Below are 22,256 nucleotides of genomic sequence, written 5' to 3'. Positions count from 1 at the left end.
TGCCCCCACCTGGTCAGACATGAGGATTGCAGAGTTCAGACGGTGGCAGTCTGACAGGTCGCCGGTACCTTCCAGGCGTTCGTGTCCTTATGCTACCTCGGCCTTTAGGCCCCCATTAAGGGCTGACAGAAGGTCTGACCAGGACGTCTCACGCAACCGTTCCGCTGCCACACGAGTGCCAGCAACTTCGGGCACCCAGCTAATTGAGGTGAAAGATTAGCAAGGTCAGGGGTCAGAGGTCACTGCCAGTGCTGTGGGGCTTCTCTCGAGGCTCATCTAACCCCTTTATAGACTCCTGACCCACCGAGTGCCATGGCCAACACTAATGAAAGATCCACGCTGAGCGCTGACCTCTGACCCCAACAGACCGACCAGGGTGACACCCCCAGGTCAAAGGACAAAGGCGAAGAGGTGAAACCCAGCATGACTGAAATGTCTGCTTACAAATGGTCTGCCGCTGATTAGGAAGGTCAAACAGAGAAGCTGAGCATCATAGTATGGAACCGAACCAAACCACATGAGGACCTGCCTGCCCTACACACACATACCTGCCATAAATACAGACTAACCCTTATAATTAATTAAAAACAACTGAACAGAATCCACAGGCTACAGCAGTCAATAGGAATCCAGACACCTAAGCTAAGCTCAATTTTAGCAATGATGCCAAGGACTGGCTGATGGAGAAGAAAAAAAAAGGAAAAAGCACCACTCACATAGTCATGGAAGGCCTTGGCCTCGCTGGAGTGTTCACATGTCTCTCGCCGGTCCGGAGCAGCGCAGTACAGATCCCAGAATACACTGCAACAGGAAATGGGAGGAGAGAGAGAGAGAGGCACCTCAGAATTGACCACAGTGATAAAGGAACACAGGGGCAATAAAAATCTCACAACACGTCTCGGCGGGGGCCACTAAACCTAAAAGTGATCAGCAGCGATTTGCCGGCTCTGCCTTACGTCCAGCAGGGGTCGGGTGTGGGGAGGGTCGGCAACTACGCTGGTTTCAATTCCACTTGGTGAGACCCACAGGTTACTGATCAATTACAGGAGCAATTTGCTCAGTTAAGTCAACTTCAGCGTTAAAGACCTGCGGGGGGCTCGGGGTTCCGTGCCAAATGGTGTACTAATGATTGCTCTGAAAGAAAGGACCCGTTTAACGACTCCAGATTAAATAGTGCCTGATCTTAGGATATCGATTTAATGGACACCCCGTGAAGCAGGCTGAGTAGGACTCCCGCCAGTAAAAGGGGCAGCCATGAAGCACAGTCCCGCTAGACAAAGGTACAAGTCAGCAGCTTCATCCTCAGAGGATCCCTAACGCAGGGCTTCCGAAACCCGGTCCTCAGGGATCCCCAGGCGGTTCATGTTTTTGCTCCCGACAAACTGGCTGTCAGAGATGCTGGGAGGGAGCAAAAAAGGGAAGGGTCCGAGGATCCAGCTGAGAAACGCTGACCTGCCAGAGTAGCATCCCGTGAAACATCAGCCTCATACGGAGACGTATGGCAGAATTCGCAGTAAGAAGTGGGGTGGGGGGGGGGGGGAAACAAATTCAGATGTTGGGGCACTGTGAGGGGGCAGTAAACTCTGGAGCACAGAAGAGGGGTGTCTGGAGAGAGTGCCCCACCCCCAGCCCCAGCCCCCGACGAACACATATCCCCCTGGCCTGCACAGGGAGGTCCCCCGAGGGCTGCCCCCCCAGAGAGAGGCGCAGGAAGAGGGGGTGGGGAGGAGGAGAGAAACAAAAGGAAGGCTAGAAAAAGACAGTTATGAAAAGGACATAGGGGAGCGAAAGAGCAGATGACCCACCGCTTTTATTTATACGCACATCGTTTTGAATGAATCAACATTTAAAATACGATCTTTACAACAACTGGATGCCTTAAACGTCTACATTCCCAGCATGCCGGGGGGCCGCTTCACAGCGACGGGCGCCAATTCAAAGCAGTATACCAAAATTTACAAGTATAACGACTACTAAGTTCAGAATTGCTTAATCCCAAACGTTCCGTTGCTTTTTTTTTAGCTCCAAATCGCCCCGAAAGATGCCCGGAGTACTGCTACGGCCACCGTGCTGGCAAGAGAGCCGGGAACATGCATGCGGGGATGAGGGACGCCCGGGGAGACTTTCACTGAACACGGTTCTTCGTGGGACGGATCAGGCAGATCATAGCCAAGAGGCGGCGGAGGGAGAGACGGGCTGTTCAGCCCTGTCTGAGAGCTCACCAGCATGGTATAAAACACCACCGGCACTCAACCACGCCGGAGCGACACGTTCCACGCGCAGCCGGCGAGCTGGAGGAGGAGCGGAGCCGCGGTAGCACCACCGGATACACACTGAGGGATTTTAGCGGGAAGCAAACATCCCAGCTCAGCAACGCAGCACGGCGAGTCGCTATCGGGGATCAGCTGTTCTGAGGCCGCATCTCCACCCACTTAGCACCACCGGTCAGGTTAAGGACAGCCACACCTGCTGATCATTCTCCAGCCAAACCCTCCATCCCATGACCCCCCCCCCCCCAGAAACCTTCCATCCACTAATCCATCAACACCACCCCCCACCTCCCCAGCAGACTTCTACTGCCACCCTGCCATCCCACTTCCGCACGCCAGGAAATGGGAGCGGACAGAAAATAGGCCTTAAGCTATGGGAGGTGTGTGTGTGTGATGGTGGTTGGGGTCGTTTCACACAAAGAAGTCTGGAATGCACGGAGTTAATCCATTCTGGCGATTGGGGGGGGGGGGGGGGGGGGCTCACAGGGAACAAAGGAAAGGCTGACAGACAAAGGTAGTGGGAGGGGCCGGACAAAAGGGGAGGGGGGGGGCTTTCCCGTACCATCTGGACCTTTTCTTTATGGGGGACAGTGTTTGGGGGGTGGCGGCACCCTACAGCCCATGCTGCCGACCAAGCCCTCAGGCCCTTGTTCCTCAACACCCCCCAAGTCACCCCCCACCTTGCAGCTGTGGGTCTCAGTACCCCCCGGGGGCTTTGCTGCCCATCGCCCTCCAACCTTCCCCTCACCCGAGTGCTTGGGAGGGGGGGGGGTTTGGCACGGACCAGAGAATGAAGACAAACCCAACGAGGCGGCTAAAGGACAAGAACGCCGGCTGCTGGATCAACACCAGAGAGACACTTAACCAGCCTTAACAAAGGACGATGGACCAGCTGCAGGCCCCTCTGCCTGTGTTTAGCAGCTTCAGCTAGTGTTCATTTCCCAACCAAAACTAAGCCATAACAATCCAAGTGTCATTCAACAGACCTGCTGCCTGTACAGTGATAATGGTTGATTCCTTTAATGCGAAAGAATCACAGGAGCTCTGCTTAAAATGCTCTCTCTCTTTCTCACACACACACACACACACACACACACACACACACACACAAAGTAGTCATATCTTTGTGGGGACACTCCATTCATTTCTATGGGGAAAAACTGTAATCCAAACGATAATAACCCCCACCCAGCCTTAACCCCCACCCAGCCCTAGCCTTAACCATAAGTAACCAAACAAAATACAAGACTTTTGGCATTTTTAGTTTTTTGAATGCAGTCAGACTTTTTATAAGATTAAGTTTCCCCTCGTGGGGACCAAAAAAATGGTCCCCACAACATCAAAATAACAGGTTTTTAATCACATTTGGTCCCCACAATGTAATACACACATAACATACACAACGTACACACACACACAGAACTGCAAGATCTCCATTGCTCTAACAGTACAGAAAGCCCCCCCCACCCCCTTAACATGTGATACATACCACCACCACGAGTGAAGAAATCCTGGAGGCTCCCCCAGTGTGATGTTCTTCTCCCATCGAATCTGCAAGGGGGGGGGAGAGACAATCTGGTTAAGCAAAACATGCAGAACCAACAGAGCTGAGACTGAACCGTTCAGGGAGAGAGAGAGCAGGGCGCCGCGCTGCCTGACACGAAGCGGAGAGCAGCGGGAGAACGCCCGGCGTAACGAGGGGGGGCGGAGGGCCAGCGGTCCTCCTCTCATCAGTCAAATGCCACTCATAGAGAAGACAGAGAGGGGGGGTACCTGCTTCACAATCTAATAAGGTGGTGGGGGTGTATTTAATTTTATTTATTTATATTATAATAAAACACACCGCAATAAGGGGGACCGAGTTCTGATTGTAGTTGTTAAGCCCACAATGATACAGCAGACTCTCCGATACACATCACTGCTCACCTGATCCACGAATGTCTGCGACCAATACAGTGTGAAACTGACACCTCAGATGGTCACTATAATCCAATGAATGTTTACAGATTTCCACTTTAAAATCGCCGCGTGCTGCTGCCCACCATTAAATTTCTGATTTAAAAAAGGTAAAAAAAGTCAGAAGCACACCTGTATGGAAGGTCTGGTGGAGGCAACCTTCTATACTTCCTTTCTCTCCAGCTGGTTTTCCGTTCCCAGCATATATAAGGGTGTGTATTTCAAACAACTCATTTCGATAACAGCTGCTCGTGCCATTTCTAATTAATAACCAGGGCAGAGACTGTAGAAACAGCAAGTTAAACCTGTATTGCAAAGAAGCACAAATTAACAAGCAGTATTAACTGACAGCAACACAAGGAGAACATCTGCACAGTCCTGAAGAGCACAACACTGCTGCACGTTACATGGTCTTAGTGACACCTGGAGATATTAAATGAAACTGCACTCAAGACAAAAAGCTTGTAGATGCCACCGAACGGAAACTGTTAGCAGGACTGGAAGTGTTGCCAAGATACTTCATCTTGGGCTCCATTGACACACCTATGATCATCCTCTGCACTGCTATACCCAAACTGTGAGGTACGTGCAGCATCTCAATACATATTAATACTACCACCTGTATAACAAAAAATTTTTATGTAACCGGTTGGGTTTACAGGAACTTAAAAGAAACATTTCAGAATCTGGAACGGCACTTCGCGGCGCTTTCTGAGCCCCCAAAATGCACCGCTGTCCATCTGTATTGCCTGGACACTAGGTGCACTGGCAGCCATGCCCCCCCAAAAACATGTTTCACATAAAATTAGCAGGCTGACCATTTTTCCAATTCACGTAACAGAATCAACGGCATTTACACAATCTCGGCATTCAAAACGGCGTGGATCTGATTCCGGCTTTCGCTTCGGAGCTGCTCGATGCCTGATGATTTTCGGAAATTTGCTGCATTGTCATAATCTAAATTAACCAAAACGTATGGTTTAAAATTTTGAATACTGGGCTATCAGGACAGAGCAGACATATTTTGAATTATAACCTGCATATATAATTAACCTACAGGTTAAACATGTGCATACATAATATATGTATTTATATATATACAGACATACACACACAAAAATAATTCTCTCGCCCTAAGAAAGCATCAGCAAAAACTGCATTTTTATAGAACCCCGGCAGAAAAAAGCTTTAGGGTTCTAAGAAAGACGGCAGATACATTCAGGGTGCATTCGACTGAGGAGACGGTGAACATGCTTTCTACACAAAGCGAGGGACTAGCAGAGGCCATATTCCTTAGATTACTCGTAACTGCTAATACTGTTTTTATTCGCCTTATGTCCTTCTCTCTTGAAGAGATATATGACCGACGTTGTTCGTGTACACAGTCATTTCACTGTACTTACACAAGTTCAGATACACTGTTTAACGACCGAACATCTAGAGCATATCGACACATGTTCAAAACCTTCACATTCCCAGCTTTAGTTGGATTCCCCCCCCCCCCCCCCAAACTTGTGCAAAATATACTCAAAACAGGGGGGGAAAAAACGACATGTACATCTGCAGCCATTGAGGCAAAGCTGTAGAGGAAGTTGCAAAATTTCATCACCCAGACTCATACAGATAAGAGTTCAAAAACAGCCAAGAGCACCGTAGTAGCATCACCTGCTCCCATTGTCTAAGAAAAGGAGGGCATGCAAGTTGGACCAAGTACAAACACTTAACAGAACAGGGAAAAAAAAATTACATAATGCCGTACTAAATAGTTGCCGTACTACATTTTAATTTTGCCTGCTTTTATAAAAATGCTTAACTTCAATATGGCTCCAACGTCCACAATGTGGAGCCCAGTCTACTAATGCACTAAGGACACTAATGCAAGTCCTGAAGCATGGCGCTCATGCATCTCAGAGTTAAACGGGGAGAAAGAGGACTAGCAGCCTCCATCGCAGCCCAACCAGCACTCCCATTATCTCCATCCCGCACGATTAATGGCAGGAGGAGGTGGTGCTGGAGGAGGAAGACGCAGCAAGGGCCCACAAAGCACCGGTGTCCAGAGGGGGGCTGGTGCACACAAACGCGGCGTGGAGGCAGGACGTGACCCGCATTAAAACCCGGGGCGAAGACGACACTGCGGGGGAGCCGCGCGCGGCGTGCATGCGCTTCGCAGAACAGGAAACAAACATGCTCACTGCACTGAAAGTGCATGACGATAAAGACAGTTAAAAACAGCGTATTAGCCAAAGAAACCACCGCCCAACCCCCCCGGATTATCTGCCTTTTTGCACATTGTTATGGTTTGCGGCTCGGGTGTGATGGGCTAATGGACGACTGGGAGCATTAACAGTTTTTCCTGATTTAAGACTATCATTAAATCTTTTATAACACCACAAGCAATGCGGCACACGCTTACCTCGGACAGGAACGTCTGGGCAGACTTCTGGGCCCCCACATGCAGAAGGTACTCGTACACGTATAAAGCTAACCTGAAACACAGAGGAATCACGTGTCAGCAAAGGCAGTCATGGGAACGCGGTTCTGCGCCGCCATGCAAGAAGAACCCGGTGTGAAAAAGCCATAGGCCCAGGGGCTGCTGGAGTCCACAGATAAACAGAACATTTTTAACTGCTGGGCTTCTATAGCTGTGTTACTCTTAGAGTAAAACCCATTCGGGAAACGTAATACGCAGCCATACCCAGGTATATGGAGCCAATAATTCACAATGGTAAAACAAATGAACAAATTAGCCCGTATGCTTGGGGAAACAAAATCCATCCTCGCAATACATCCATGCCAGCCCAGCCTCACATACTGAGAGGGGGGGAGAAAAAGTGCACACATCATGTTTGCACGCCATACCACCATTTCACAGAGCTGCATTTCCTGCACAAAGCAGCGATGCACAGCGTTTACTGCACTTCCGGACCACAAGCCTGCACTGACCTTTTAACATCCTTAAAAAGTACCGCTGGTACTATATGAACTGGACACTGAGCAAAAACAGCTGCCAAATAAACAAATCGGAGCCAGTATGGTGACAGGCCTGATTAAACGGGCCTGAAAATAGGCAGGGGGAGAAGAGGCAGCTCCCAATTAATCCAAGCGGTCCACATCCGTCAGAGGAACTAGAATATTCAGCATAATCTTCAAAAAATCAAAAACAAATACACCATAACGATTAATAAACCGGAAATGATCTACAACAGAAGTTCTGTCGGTTAAGAGTAATCCGAAAGGCTTAAGCCGGTACACAGCTAAAAATCTTTTAAGACAAAGCCTTATTTAGTCCTAAGAGTTGCATCAGAAAGAGATTTATGATAAACGACGCAAACAAGGGAGCAATAATCAGAGCCTCTCCTGGTCATTCACCAAAAGCTATCTGTTACTACAAGGCCCATGACTCCTGCTATCCGGCGTATCGCCACTGACAGGAAGAGGAAGAGAGCAATGAAGATATCAGCCCAGGCACATGATGCGTTTTCAGCCCCTTACGCTGAACATTCTCCCAGCCTCTCCTCTCCTATGTTCATTTTAGCAGCAATTAAAACCAAATGAAGTCACCTTGACTGCCACCGAGGGCGGAGTCCAGACACGAGAATGTCAGACAGCGGCACGAAATGCTAATCCATCACAAACACCGCTCACAGCTCTCAGACTATGCTCATGCCTGCTGCCAGGACATCCAGATCTATTCCCAAGAAGCGTACGACTCCCCAGCAGCGGGAAAGATGCAGCAGCCCCCTGTAGATGAGCACTGACAGCGGAGCATGACCTCAGTACCACTGACCCCATACCCAAACATAGCCCTGTGCCTGTACAGCTCATCCACCACAAGTACCTAGTAGGTTGGGTTTACCCACCTACCCTTGAGAAGCCCACCGCAAGCACAGAGATAATGTAGGTGTTCACTGTCACGGGAGTTCAAACGATTTCACAGTATGACAGATGAAAACACTGTAACGAAAAATTACTGGGATTTTCCCCTCCCACGTCATGGTAACACCCTAAGATCCAGGGGGGGCAGGCCTCCAGCAGTAAGCAGGGCACCACCTCCATCCTGTCACACATTTCAGAAGTGCTGGGGGGAGGCCCTTGTTCCACAGCTTGTGTTTTTTTTTCCACCTTTGACCTACAGTTTATCATCACATTGATACCTGATAGAGACATGAATTAAGGAATAGGAGGTCTGTCAGAAGAGATGGAAAGCAAAAGGGACCCAGGCAAAAAAATAAACAAAGCAAGTTTGGCCACCTTAAGCCGGAGAACGTTCAATCCTGAGGGGCACCAGAGACTCACAAAGCCATCCCCCTCCACCCCCCCCACCGGGGGGGCCCAAAGTTTGCTGCCAGTCAACCATATTCCCAGTCTCTTCTCAGCCAACACAAAGCCCAAATCCAGGCTCGCTCAGGGCACAGCCCGAGGGGATGGCTGAGTCAGCCCTCCCCACGACGCTCCACCCACTCCACAGGCGTATCAACAAACCAAGAAACACAGGCCTCCATGCCACGCTGTGAAGACCGAGCGAGAGAAACCCAAACAATAGCCGATCACCCCCACCCACCCCGCCGAATCAGACTAAGACGAGCCACACTCCTGAGCTCGGGATCACTGTCAGGTCACGTGACCATCCCATCTTCAGAGCAGGTCCTGATGGAAATCCCCTGAGGCACCCCACCCACACTGCCTCCAGCACAACAGGGGTTAACAGCAGCTGCCAACGAAAGCTGGAATATCCTGTGCAAAGGTGGAACCAGGAAATGCAACTGGGACAGAATTTGGCTGCATGGATCGTTATTATTCTCTGTTAGAACAGAAAGGGGTTCTCTTCAGTAGTTAAAAGATTTTTTTTTACCTTAAGCTGTTGTAAATAAAACAGGATAATGGGCCAGGTGGTTAAGGACATGCGCTCATAACCCGCAGGTTCTAAGTCCACATCACAAGAGGCCCAGCCTACCAGCCATCAGGGAAGCACTTTGCCTGAATTACTTCAATAAAACATACACAACTGAGCTACACGATTACATGGGCCAGGTGAAATTCAAAGTGGTTTTGATAGAAGACAACTAAGCAACAAATTAATAAAAAGGTGAGACCAGACACTAAAGCCGACGGACGTGTTGTTGTCGCAGCTTGCGCCGACGTAGGTGTGGCTGGAAAACAACAGCAGCTCCTCTGTTTCCCTGGGATCTCCGTAACTGCAACTTCACCTTCTGCCCATGCTCACTTCCAACCAGTGCAGCGAGCCACTGCAGACACGCGCCGGGACGTCCCTCGCGGCCGAATCGCAGGCCTCTGAAGGTGCCCAGCAAGGAGGAGGCACCCCTGAAAGACCCAGCAAGCCGGGAAGATGAACCTATCCAGAAAACGTCACATACTACTGGGAAGACCAGAAGAATACAGCATCACGTTGCAAATTAATTATTAAAGCTCAGCCTTTCACTGGGTCCCACAGACCTCACAACATGTTCCAGTCATATAATGTCTCTTTTGTTGGGTTCCAAGTAGCCCAGCTTTGGCTTAAATCATATAATCTGGAGACACAAAACAATAATTTTCCGAGCTTGGGCAACCTTTGTCAAATACTGCAAAAAAATGTTCATTATCTCCCAAAGGGGGGAAAAAAAGTTGAGCTTTTCTTACTTGAGATAACAATTCTGTTCTATATTTTGACCTGTGAACAGGGAATCTGACAGGGCAAACTGACCAAGGCACCAGTCTGTACCCAAACCCAACATCATCTACGGAAGGGTGAAACTGAAGAGGATGCAAACAGGTCACGTTTCCGAAGCACAAACACAGTGATATCCCCCATACCTTACAACACAGTCCCATGACCCTAAAATAAGACAACCAAGAGTACATACAAGGCCACTCCCCTCACGTCAACAGTCTCAGTAACTGAACAACGTCACCGAAACAGGGACTAAAGAAACAAGTCAAAAAGTCAACAGCGTTCGTCCCAGTTCTCTCAACCAGACACACATACAAAACAAGAACAGGGCAAACATTTCCCATCATGCTCCACAATTCCTGTCGGAAAATAAACGAGTGGGTGGGACTTTACACAGCACATCTGACTGAAGGATTAATAAACCATCGGTGAATCATCGTTTTACCGTTGCCTTTGATAATTCATACCAATTGTGTTTTTGCCCAGATGGTTCCACAAGTTTCTCTGGGTCCGAAAATTACCCAGTTGAATATCTGCGGACAGACAGACGAACATCTGAACAAGACAATAAGCCATACAGGTCGCTTTCTTGAATGGACCAGACAAACTCCCAAACGTTTTAAAAAGGGGCTGTGTTAATCTAGTCTTCTGGTCCCGCTTTACTTTGGATACATAAAAAAAACACTTTGTGAAGTGACAATGATATCGACAGCGGTTCCGATTGTCCCCAATTGTTCCCTTTCACAAAACAAAAATCAGCATATCAAAAGCTCGCCTGCCGCCCAACAAGAATGTAACTGTACCCGAAAAAGCGACCTTTCCGCAAAAACGGCTAACTGAAAGTGTCTTTGTTGGAAATTCTCGCTTAATGTACCGTTTATTGTTCTTTTTTCTTTAAGTTGCTTAGAAAAGTATATGCATGAACAAGGAGACTCGCGAGTCGACGGCAGACTTTTGCGTGCAAACCTGCGGAGATGCATGTACAGTCAAATGACAGGGAAACATATTAAAAACTTAGAAATATACAATAATCATTAAATACCTTCTCCAAACCATTCTGTGAGATTTTAAGCAATATAAGAGGAGCACATACGGTTCTAATGGCTTTCAGACGCCGTGTACTATAAAACAAAGCGGCTTTACCATTGTCTCTTGTATAAGTTTTAGAGTTTTCAAGATCTTTGTTTCCACCTTTTGTTACATGTGTTTCTTAAACTCAATCGATGTGGGGAAAAAACACAATGAAATCTTTCAGCTACACTATCGCCAACTGTTTGACTGTGAATGGAAGTTCTCTTTTTGTTGCGAAATTATAAACACTACAATGTTTTGGTACAGGATCTATTAATGGAGAGCTCAAGCCGCCACTCGTTTATAGCAGCCACCAAAAAGACAGTGAACAGGCTGACTGGGATGAACAGAATAAGTTTCTTCACTTTCCCACCTTGACACATGTGTTCACTCTCAGTGCGGTTATTACAGTAACGGTCATTCTCACCACACATAAACTACGATGCAAACATGTTAGATACCAATATGTCCCATTCAAGTTTCCCATTTAAGTTTTTCTAAGTCAGGGCTGAAACAAAACTGCAGCAATGGGCTAGTAGGAGACAACAGTGTTCCTATTTGATAAGACATAAACCCACTGTTTACAGTACAAACAATTTAAATTACACCAGCTGGCATACAAACAGACCGTCAAATGCACCTCACTGCAACCGAGGCAATGTTTAGAACAAAAACGGCGTAAGCAGCCTTAGCCAGAGCTGCAGCCGCGCGCCGTCTATAACTTCGTGCACCGAGGCGGCGGCAGCGAAGCAGCCCCTCGCGCCACACGCTCGCGCATTGTTCCCAAACTCGAGCGCGGTCGTCTCGAGCCACTTCTTCAACGCTTGCAAGCGCCACGTACAAGAAGTCATTTCTAACAAGCTCTGGTCTTACTAGAGGTGCCGTACGAATTACCGGCACACTACTTTAAATATTCCGGAAATATCCCCAGACAAACACAGAATAGACGTATAACAATGTGCATGGAAGGCAGCGCGTTCGTGCAGAATTAAAAAGTCAAGCAACAGAAACAAAAAAAAATTAAACCTTCCAAGGAAAAAGCGTACACGCGGAAAGAACAAGCATGTAGCATTTAAATAACAGATTTACGGATAGTTTATGAAGTATCGATAAAACCACGATGTCCAACTTGCTAGATCTCTGAAACAAACCTCAATTTTCACTTACTTTTCTCTCGCTTGGCTATCGGATGGTACGACAGCTCCTTTTCCTTTGGCGTACATGCTGGAGATTCTGTTTTAACACTTTTACCCCACTCAACACCTGTCAAAGAAAGCAGCAAGGATAACCTTCTATCTCCATAGCTACCCCTTAGTGTTTTTCCTCCTTTTTTACATCTCCAACATTGGCCACAAATCAGGCACAGTTTCTATTGGGGGAACTTGAAACCGTCCGCTGGTAGATTTTTTTTTTCTCAACAACTGTTCCAGGAATGTGTCCGCCCTCCCTCTGCAGCGGAGAAGGTGGGGGCTTCTTAAAGGGGACAACACATATTATGAGTTCTCTGCTACCTGAATATCATGGAGTGTCGGGAAAACCTGAACAGTTTTCTTTTTTTTTCATTTTTGTATGTGGTTTATCTAAACTCAGTTAAAAGAAAGACTTATAACACAAGAGATCACTGCAATACCATACACGGTACTATTGCGGAGCATGTTGATATAAATATTTTAAATAATGTAGGGTGATATGTTTAAATGTTCCATAAGGCATTAGTTAAATAGTATCATTTTACTTTCATTTTAGTTCACAATGGCATCGTTGGTGGGGCTCTTTGCGTTAAAGCGATAGGTATTTGTTGGTGTCAAATAGCAGTCTGTCACCAGTACCCTTAATTATATTATATGGCGCTATGTTTGATTTCCTGTAAAAGTTTATTAACTGAGAAAACTGGCCACGTTTTCCCTCATCTCATTTTAACTCAAATTTCTGGGGATAATAAAATAAATGTTAAAACCAAGTTATATCTCTAGACTAGAACCAGGTAATACAATGATTAAGGAATCTAGACCAAAGGGATAGTGCCAAGACAGGCCTTCTGGTGAAGCTCTGATCAAACCGCTTTGCTGAATGGCTTCAGAAAATATCCAGATGTACAAGCAGGGGGAATTGTAATCTTAAATATTTAAGCTAACAAATCTCCGGAAACGGCACAATCAAAGTCCGAGGATGAGGGTATGCCTCGACATCATTCGACATTTAGTCTGGAAGCAAAGTAACTTCAGCAGATGACGTGTGATTCGGACATTCGTTTATGCGAATACAGAAAGGCGTTCATGAACGACAGTGCCCTTCATGCGCACTACGAGAATGCCATCATGTGACTGTCGAAATGGTGAATTGCAGTAGTTGTTGTAAACTGCTCTACTCTTTTGACCATGATGCAAAAGGCGGCCGTCTGTGCATTTTCTGTGTTGAGTTCCGCACCTTGCCTTGGAGTTTTCGGAGCTATGATATTTCAGCAGAATGAAGAAGCCTCGATTCTTAAGCGGTCTGCAGGGAAGTACTTTGAAAACAGGGAGCGAGCTGAGCTAATGTTAAACAAACACAAATCTTCACGATTTTCCATTGTGTGTCCCTTGTGCTGATTGCTTAATTGATCACCTTTGCGAGTTTAACTATTGCATCTGTCTGTTTTGTTGCATCTGTCACTCTTATACAACCAGCGTATATAAAATAAGTTAATTTTGTTGCCGATCGCTGCACAGCCCAGTAGACCCAGGTGTAACAGCCGATCCCTTGCTGGGATATGAAATGTTCACGAGCTACGCATTACAATTTCACCTGTCTACAAGGGAAATCGAAGCTTGTCCTGTGGAGGTGCGAGTGTTCTCCAGGAGATTTGTGGGTGGAGTTAAGTATGATCACATAGGCCAGAATTCGTTTTAGAGAAAGTTACATGGAGTAAAGACACAAAGGCACAATGATGAACATATTCTTAGCCATGCTTTCCTCTGAGCATTATGCGATATAGACCATTTATAGTGAATAAAACAAATAGATACATTGTATTAAATAAATCATTATTATACCTTGTGTACCTTGTGTATGTAATTGTGTACATGAAATTCTTACAGATTCAGTTTAATCTCTGGAATAACTGGTTTACAAAATCATTTATCCCTTTTCTTTCTGTGGGCAGAACTCCTAGACCTTTAAGATTGCAGCATTTCTGTCTCTCATAATACTATCATTGTCTGCCCTGTAAATCCAGTCATATGCTGTCTTTCTGTCTGTGGATGAATAAATAAGTAGATGCAGCTTCCTTATGGAGCAACACTGGCCGTTTCTGCAAGCTGGACAATAAGAAATTATAGATTGGAGGTTTTCATGGAGAGTGGCTGACAATGCCGGCCTATTCACAGCACCTAGCAGAGTGTGGTTCCCATCGGAACTGGTTAGCTGATTTTCCATAGAGTATAAGCTATGCAGACGGAATGGCCGACATGGCCACCACCCCCCCACCCCCCCACCCCCACCCCCACCCCCACACACACACAGTCTTCTGACTCATTCCTGACTCATACACTTGCATACTCATTCAAGCTATAAAAGTGCTAGCTTCGAATTGTGTCCATTTAGCATGCTAGACCTGCAAGTGCATATTCATAAAATTAGCGGAGCCACACACACGCGTATAGTCTGCCTCCCCCTTTGAGGTTTTGGTATCTACCCAAACATCAACTAACTTCTGATCTTCTTCCACCCTTTCATTACGAGTGACATTTCATGTCACTTACAGCAGATACAGGGGTGTGTTCCTCAGCTCCATTGTCTGTGTGCTGCTGTCCAGTCACAGCTTCCTGAAAGACATATAAAACTAAATCAAATCATTATGGTTTTCTGGCTTCTTGCCTGTACTGTAGTGGCCAACATTTCCAGGTTAAACTGAGGGCACTGACTTGGAGGGACGTCTCCTATTGTTTGCTATTGTGATGGTCTACGACGTGCTACATGGACTTCCATGGAAACTAAAACAGAAGCACACAAGAACCAAGTCAACACCAGGTGGACATCTGTAATTTAAGGTGTGGGGTCAAGCATATACAGGCACCCCCACCAAAAACTATGAAGAGTGGTAGGGCTTATTGGAGGTAAGAGAGAAGAGGCCAAGAGAGAATTGGTGTAGAATGACATCGGAGTGGATAACGGGGGCATCAGAGATTTCAGTGTGTTTTTCTGTTGGAAAAATTAACACGTTGCTTTTCCTGAACAAACACAGAAAAGCGTTTTGATGACTATATTCCACAAGCTTCTTCCATCAAGTCACTCATGCAGAGGGAGAGAGACAGAGAGAGAGGGGGGGGATAGAGAGGGAAAGTGTATGAGGGACAACTGGAGAATAGTAAAGACCTCCTTTCAGAACAAACACTGCAGCAAAATACAACAGGACCGAGGTTCTGTATAAATTACTCCATCAGTGAACACGTTGGCTAGGGGCACTGTCTGCTGTCTTCTGTGGAGATCAAGATCTTCTGGGAGAACAACATCATTCTGAGCAATTCAGTCTCCACAAAGTCTTCTCAAGTGTACAACCCATCTAAAACCTATGGAATTTATAGCTGGGAATTTCAAACTGCTTCTCCAAATCTGTTGGCACTTCTAGTTTAAGAGAGGGTCAAATTACAACCATCTGCACGTAAAAGACAGCCATCAGAATCTGGCTGGCTTTCCTGTATTTGTCCATCTCTACAACAGCTTACAATGCTGCAGAGCAGAAGCGGCGCTGTCTCTAGCAACAGAGGGAAGGAGAATGAATTTGCCAACTATAAATCAAGCGCCGTACAATGAGAGTAGGTTGAGTTGCATCACCGATGTGTGATAAAGCATGAGCATCTCAGACTGTGAAAGATCTCTTTCTGCACACATTCTGGGTCCTGTAGCATAGGTACATAGGTACCAGTGACCAGCGTTTGCTCAGCATTGGGTCACAACTGGTGTGATTGCATCAAATAAATCCATACCTCTTTCTTATTATCCCAATCAAGCATTTGGGCACTCCACATAGATGTCTTCTTCTAATTGTAATGAAATAATAAAATTAGCCTAACCAAACAAAACATTTCTCACAAAGGTGGGCAGTGATATGTTATTGATAAACGGTAAAACTTGGGGTATATAAGCAGCCGACTTCACATTTTGGGTAATCTCAACTGTGATCCGACTATGATGGATTAGTGGTCAACGAAGGGGTGGAGCAAGTAGCTCACAGTAAGGATGGACATACCCTCCACCTAAAATCATATGCTCAGATGAAGAACAAAGACATTATGTTGCAGTTGTTCTCAAACCTCCAGTTTGGGGTGGCAGTTAAAAAAAAGTGATCCAGTACAACAAATGATGGCTGAAAACATCGGACTGCTGCACTACCCGAGTGACCATGACCTTTGGTGGTCTCTTTGACAAAACAAGTGTGAAGCAAATATTGATTGTATAGACTTTGGTTACTGTGTAAGAAATTTATCTAAATGACCAGTGAAAAATTACACTCACAGCACAGCTACAAAGTTTGTACATGAAACACAGACAAAAGCCAGTGTGCGAGTGGTACTGATTCATTCATCAAAAAGCTACCCTATTAATCCATGCGTATTTTTCTACACAATCAGAATAGGCGGCTGTCAGTAGCAAAGTCAAGTGACTCTCCAGCCATAGATATTCAACCCAATTACTCCAACAATGGAGCAGCATCACTGAAGCTACACCTATAATTGAAAGCGAGGGGACAATGGGGCAGGTGGAAGGAGGGTGTCCAGCCATGTAGGAGCTCCGTCTGCAGTTTGAGGATGTAGCTCTCTGGTTTCCAGTCACATGACCAGTCCCTGAGGAAGAGGAAGGCAGAATGATGTCATAATGTGTGAGTACTCATTGTGGGGGGCCAACATGAAACATTTGTATGGGGAAGATTGAGGAGGACAGCCAGATATGGTTGGTTAGGTACATAACATATCACCATAGAATTTCCTTATGAATTTGATCATCTGAAAAATTCCAAGAAGAATTCCATCCATCCATCCATTCAACCAGCCATCCATTTTCTGTAACCACTATTCAGGGGTGTGGGGCCAAGAAGAGTTATAAAATACAAATTGTAACTCTTTACTCGAGGGGAGGAATAATGTAGTAATACACTCTTACTTAATGCATTAATTGACCAGAAGCTAAGTGTAAGTTATGTACTGATCCCATGTTCGTCCATCATGAACTGAGCATAACGGTTAATGTGTTTCATGCAGTTATTCGATTTGTTCATAATTTGTACTTGACTAGTGATTGAGTTACTAAGTGACTTGTGTCGCCTCAGGTAAAGTGCTACCATACAAATAATAAAATAATTTAAATGCAAGAACTCATCTTTGGTCTTTTCAATGGCCACTCATATCTCCAACATCCAACCTCATGCAACTTACTGAACAACCAAGTATGGGAGGGTATATAATGCAACATTATTTTGCTGACTCACTAGGCAATACATAAACCATCTTTCTATTGAACTCAAAATGTGCTGTTTGGCAAACACATATCTCACTTGGTGACTGAAATTAAAAAGTCATTATAATTCCATGATTCGTATGATCAGATTCTTTTCCGAGTTTCACACATATTTGAAACCACCAGGTGGAATATGTGCTTAGCTGGGTTAAGGGTTCTGTTTTACTTGTAGTCAGAGTTTAAGGGGTGACTGGATTTGGATCATGGACGTCTTGCCAAGGGAGAACTGAAATGGGTCACTTCATTGATGCGAGGATTACTTTCTACTCGACACATCTCTGAAACTCAACGTTAATGGGGTGTGGGGGGGTGGTGGGGGGGTTCATGATTTTTGCCCCAAGCTCTCACCACAGTGGAGACTGTCCTTCATTTCCGTCTTCGCTGTTTCACTTAGCTACACTTGCGCCTGGGATGGATGTTAATCACAGGCTGATATGATAGATGTTCAGCACATGGCCGCTACCTTCTATTTTGCCTAAGTAGAAACATCGGATGTCCCCAGCATGTTCATCACCCGAGGCAGCTTAAAAGAGGGCAAAAACCAAGAGCATCACCTTCCCAGCAGCTCTGGACGTGACACACAGCATCTTAACACATGACACATTGCTTAGGCTTACAGCTGATGAAGGTTACGCCTGTGGGGGTTTCATTGCTCAGAGACCCAGTTGACTTTCATAAAAATGCTATCGAACCAGAATCACCTATTTTCTAATTAGTAATGAGAGCTATATACGCACACACAAACATACCGTACATCATCCCGCTCTGTGCACATACGTGTCATACATGTCATTAAATATTCCACTGTTTATACATACGACTGTAGCTTTTATTGGGTGTCTGGCTTTAGCCTGCATTTCTCTGCAGTTTGAGGGGCGACTGTAGGGGCATCTACAGTACAGTCAAACCAGACACCAGGGTTGTGAAAAACAGCACAGTTGAGATAGTCTCTTTTTTAATTGAATATGCTTCCCTGGAGCTTGCAATAAAAGGGGGCACCCCCCTGCCCACACACACACTCACACTCACACACACACACACACAAACACACACACACACAGGTTTATGTCTTTGTGGGGACTCTCTGTTCATTTCTATGGGAATAACCTGACAGCCTTAACCCCCACCCAACCCAAACCTTAACTATAAGTAACCAAACAAAATACGAGACTTATGGCATTTTTAGTTTTTTGACTGCATTCACTGATCTTTGTGGGGACCTGGAAAATGGTCCCCATAACGTCAAAATAACAGGTTTTTCTTACAATGTGGAGAACATTTGGTCCCCACAATGTAATATAAACATAATCCGCTTTCTTTGAGCTGTGTCTGATTTCTGAATGAGACCACACTGGAGCTAAAAAACTGGTGGGGGCAGGGGTAGCATGGGGCCCGTGCTGGGGGGGAGGAGGCTCTCGAGCAGCCAGAGCACAGCGATTATGACCCTCCACCCCCCCCCCCCCCAGCTCCACCCCCACACACACAAACACACACACACACACAAACTGCAAGCCTGGATCGGGAAGCTACACTGCTGTTGAGAGGCTTTGACTGAGACATCCGTCCGCAGGGACCACTCACGGCCCCCACCGCCTCCACCAAGGCTAAGTTACTGCACCCACCCAAATAAGGGTCCTGTCACCACATCCCTGTTAACCTACTGTCTCACATACTAGATGTACTTGGGGACAGATTTAGCTTACAGTCTGTCACACGTTCTCCTCCTATGATCTCTTCAGCAAAAGTATTGTCACATCAAGCACAAGATTAAAACGCTGGTATTTATTTAACAAGCCGTTTCAGCAGGTTAGAGGACATTTTGGATATAGATGGAACATGAGAATTTCACATTGCATTTGGGATGAAATCAGTGTAGAAGAAACTACCGTTCTTGGCAAATACCCATCAATCTATAGACTGCTGATCCTAGACCCTAGACCCTAGATCACCTGGACCCTGGGGAACCTAAGGCTGGGATTCCAGGCCACATGCAGAACCAAACAGGAGAAGGAGAAAGCCCAGCAGAAAGGGGCAGAAGACAGACATGTAGAACAAAGGTGGGGTCTGAACCTACAACCTTCAAGGTGTAGGACAACAGTACATCCCACTGCGTCACCATAACACCCCCACACTCAGAGGTGGACATTTCAGCTCCAGAAAGCAAAAATCCAGTCCAGCATTTTGTTTAAACGAAGTCACGAAGTACGCAAGTGGTTGGTCAAAACAAAGTCTTGATCTGGATTTTGGCTTTTTGCAAATGTCCGCCTCTGTCCACACTAAGCAAATAATATTTAAGCAGTTGCAGATTCTCCCCTTAATAAACACTCAAGCTCCTTTTTTAAACCGCGGGCAAATGATTGAACTGCGGAGTATAAATACAAACAGGAAGAGGCAGCTTCCAGCCTTCTGTTATCTCGAAGTCTCATCTAAAGATTATGGGAAATAGTCTTCCTCATTCACTTCTCCATTCTTGCTTGCTCCGTTCTTGGCTCTTATTAATTCCTCATTTTTGTGTTTATGTGCGCAATAACGTCCCTGCAGCCCCAAAGGACCGAAGCGGAAAGGAAAATAGGTAGATAAAATGAACGAAACAATATACCCGTCATGATTTCCAAAGGCGCACTGCTGTTCTACAAACATGAAATAAGTATAGAACTGCTCTTATTTTGAAAAGCATCCATCCAAGCATCCATCCATCCATCCTTCCATACATCCGTCCCTCCGTCCATCCATCCATCCGTCCTTCCATCCATCCATTAACATTTATCCAGCTTATCATGGCAATAATAAATGACTGGTTATAACACCACAAGATCAATACACTTCCACTGCACACTTTAAATGGCACTTTGTTAAAAACATACACTGCAGAAAAATATACGGGAGGGAAGATGAGGTTCAACCAAAGCAAAAGCAGGTTTACTGAAGGACAAATGCTATTCGGCCGACCTGGCCATGGTGATTTCCCGTGGCGGCTTCCTGCCGTCTGTGTGAGGTTTGGTGGACCAGGGAGATGAATGTTCACGGGGGGGGCATGAACCAGCCGGACTAGGGGCGGGGGGCAGGGGTTATCACTTTCAGGAAAAAGCCCCTTACTACATATGCAAACAACAAAAAAATTACATTTTACTGCTAATTATATACATTTGCGAAAATATTCTCTTCTGCTCAATGTGAAACAAAGGAAATTGGAAAAACAGGATTTTTCCAAATGCATGACTGTAGATGTTGATACTACGCCTGCCTGTTATTTTACACAACCCCTGCTGTGTGCTTGCTTTTGGAAACAAATACGCCTCACTTTGCAGGATATTTAAATATCAATACACACACACACACAGATTGTTGTAGCGAGAGATAGAGGTGGAGAGTGAGAAACGGCGATAGAAACGAAAAGAGTGATGGACAAAGCTTGAAGACGTCACCGAGCATCACATCGCTCCTTCTTCGAAGGCGCCTTCATTTTCCGCAAACTAGCCTTTGTTTAATAGATGAGAGACTGGACTTTTCAGCTAGTTGTCTTTTGGGCCTTTGCCCTGTAATCCACCACTGCACATTTAAGCATTACAGACCAGTGTCCTCCTGAACACTGTCACCGTGAATGATCAGGTAGGTATAGAGGCTGTGCATGTTCTGTCACTAAACACAGTCGCATAGAATGTGCAAAGAAATGTCGTTGACGTTCTTGCAGGGGTACCCTGTGCCGTGAAAATTATGGGGTGTATCTGTATGTGCACGGCCTTAAAATCTGCCTCCTGAGTTGCTGCATAGTATTCCTGGGCTGGTGGTGGGGGGTGGGGGGGGGGTGTCATGGTTTGGAAGCCTATTCATTAACATGGTTCATGGGTGGAGGAAAATCATGGGAGGGGTTAGGCTAATTAGGGATTAAAAGGGGTTGGTATGTTCCCATTTTTTTCCTAGATATGCCAATTATGCCATAATATGCCAATTACCTTCTACAGCTACAGAGTTCCTGGTCTAATAGAGGCCGACGTGGCCTAGATTTGGACCCCAGCGTGCACTGCAGGGCTCCCCGAACGCAGCGAAAGACTCACTCCGAAGCCCAATGTTACGCCTTTTATTATTTTGATTTATTAATATTACATTGTTTAAATTTTTTGGTTTTTTTGCCAAGAAATTTTACATGATCGTATATGCAGCTCAATATACCTCTTTTATAACCCCACATGCAGGCTCTCCTGCCCCAGGATGGAGTGGTTGGAGATCTGACTTACGTTTAAAGCTAGATGTTTTACAGGAGGAATTCGGGTTAAATTCTTCTCCTTGCAAGTGGCAAGTCAAACCTTCAAAGGCACCAGCAGGTATACAGGCTGACTGGTAGGTGTCCATTTCACACCACGAATAGGGGTCGCTCTCTATTCCTGTAGGTACGGAAACGCTACGCATTAGCATGCCTGTAGTTTACGATATGGCTGCACATACATTGTAATGAACTTCTCTCCGTGCATTGTGAAGTACCGCTCTCTTTGGATCTTTAATGAGATGAGTCACGTATCCACGGAGAGTGGCATTCTGGTACGGCTGGCAGCTGATACGAGGTGCGGTTTCCAGTGACAGATGACGACCACCTTTCCCTCTATCATAAGCCGTGCCTTTACAGATACACAGGTGGTATCAGATCCACCCGACTCTCCCTCCAGACATTGAAGTTTGTCAATATTAGTATTATGCCACCCACACCCAAGTACACAGCTGGAGAAGCATTCAGCCCTGTCTTACCTTCAAATCTTTTTTTCACCGCTTTTGGGATATCATACATAATTCGAGTCTGTATA

General features: G+C 45.9%; 1 protein-coding gene across 1 annotated transcript in view; it reads right to left on the bottom strand.

Moving 5' to 3' along the window:
• zgc:110158 (uncharacterized protein LOC553590 homolog) overlaps positions 1 to 12,385 on the bottom strand; it is a 35,925-nt gene extending 23,540 nt beyond the window's left edge. Inside the window, exons 1-4 of the mRNA XM_048988973.1 lie at positions 12,136 to 12,385; positions 6,640 to 6,712; positions 3,760 to 3,821; positions 717 to 801 (exon numbers count right to left, since the gene is read on the bottom strand). Coding sequence (XP_048844930.1) covers positions 717 to 801; positions 3,760 to 3,821; positions 6,640 to 6,712; positions 12,136 to 12,191 — 276 coding nt within the window. The 5' untranslated portion in view covers positions 12,192 to 12,385. The remainder of the gene's footprint in view (positions 1 to 716; positions 802 to 3,759; positions 3,822 to 6,639; positions 6,713 to 12,135) is intronic.
• Positions 12,386 to 22,256: the final 9,871 nt, after the last annotated feature.

Source organism: Brienomyrus brachyistius, chromosome 21 (genome assembly GCF_023856365.1).
Source record: "Brienomyrus brachyistius isolate T26 chromosome 21, BBRACH_0.4, whole genome shotgun sequence".
In the NCBI taxonomy this organism is placed as follows: domain Eukaryota; kingdom Metazoa; phylum Chordata; class Actinopteri; order Osteoglossiformes; family Mormyridae; genus Brienomyrus; species Brienomyrus brachyistius.
The sequence above is the reverse complement of the archived record's forward strand: the minus strand, read 5'-3'. Positions and strand labels throughout refer to the sequence as shown.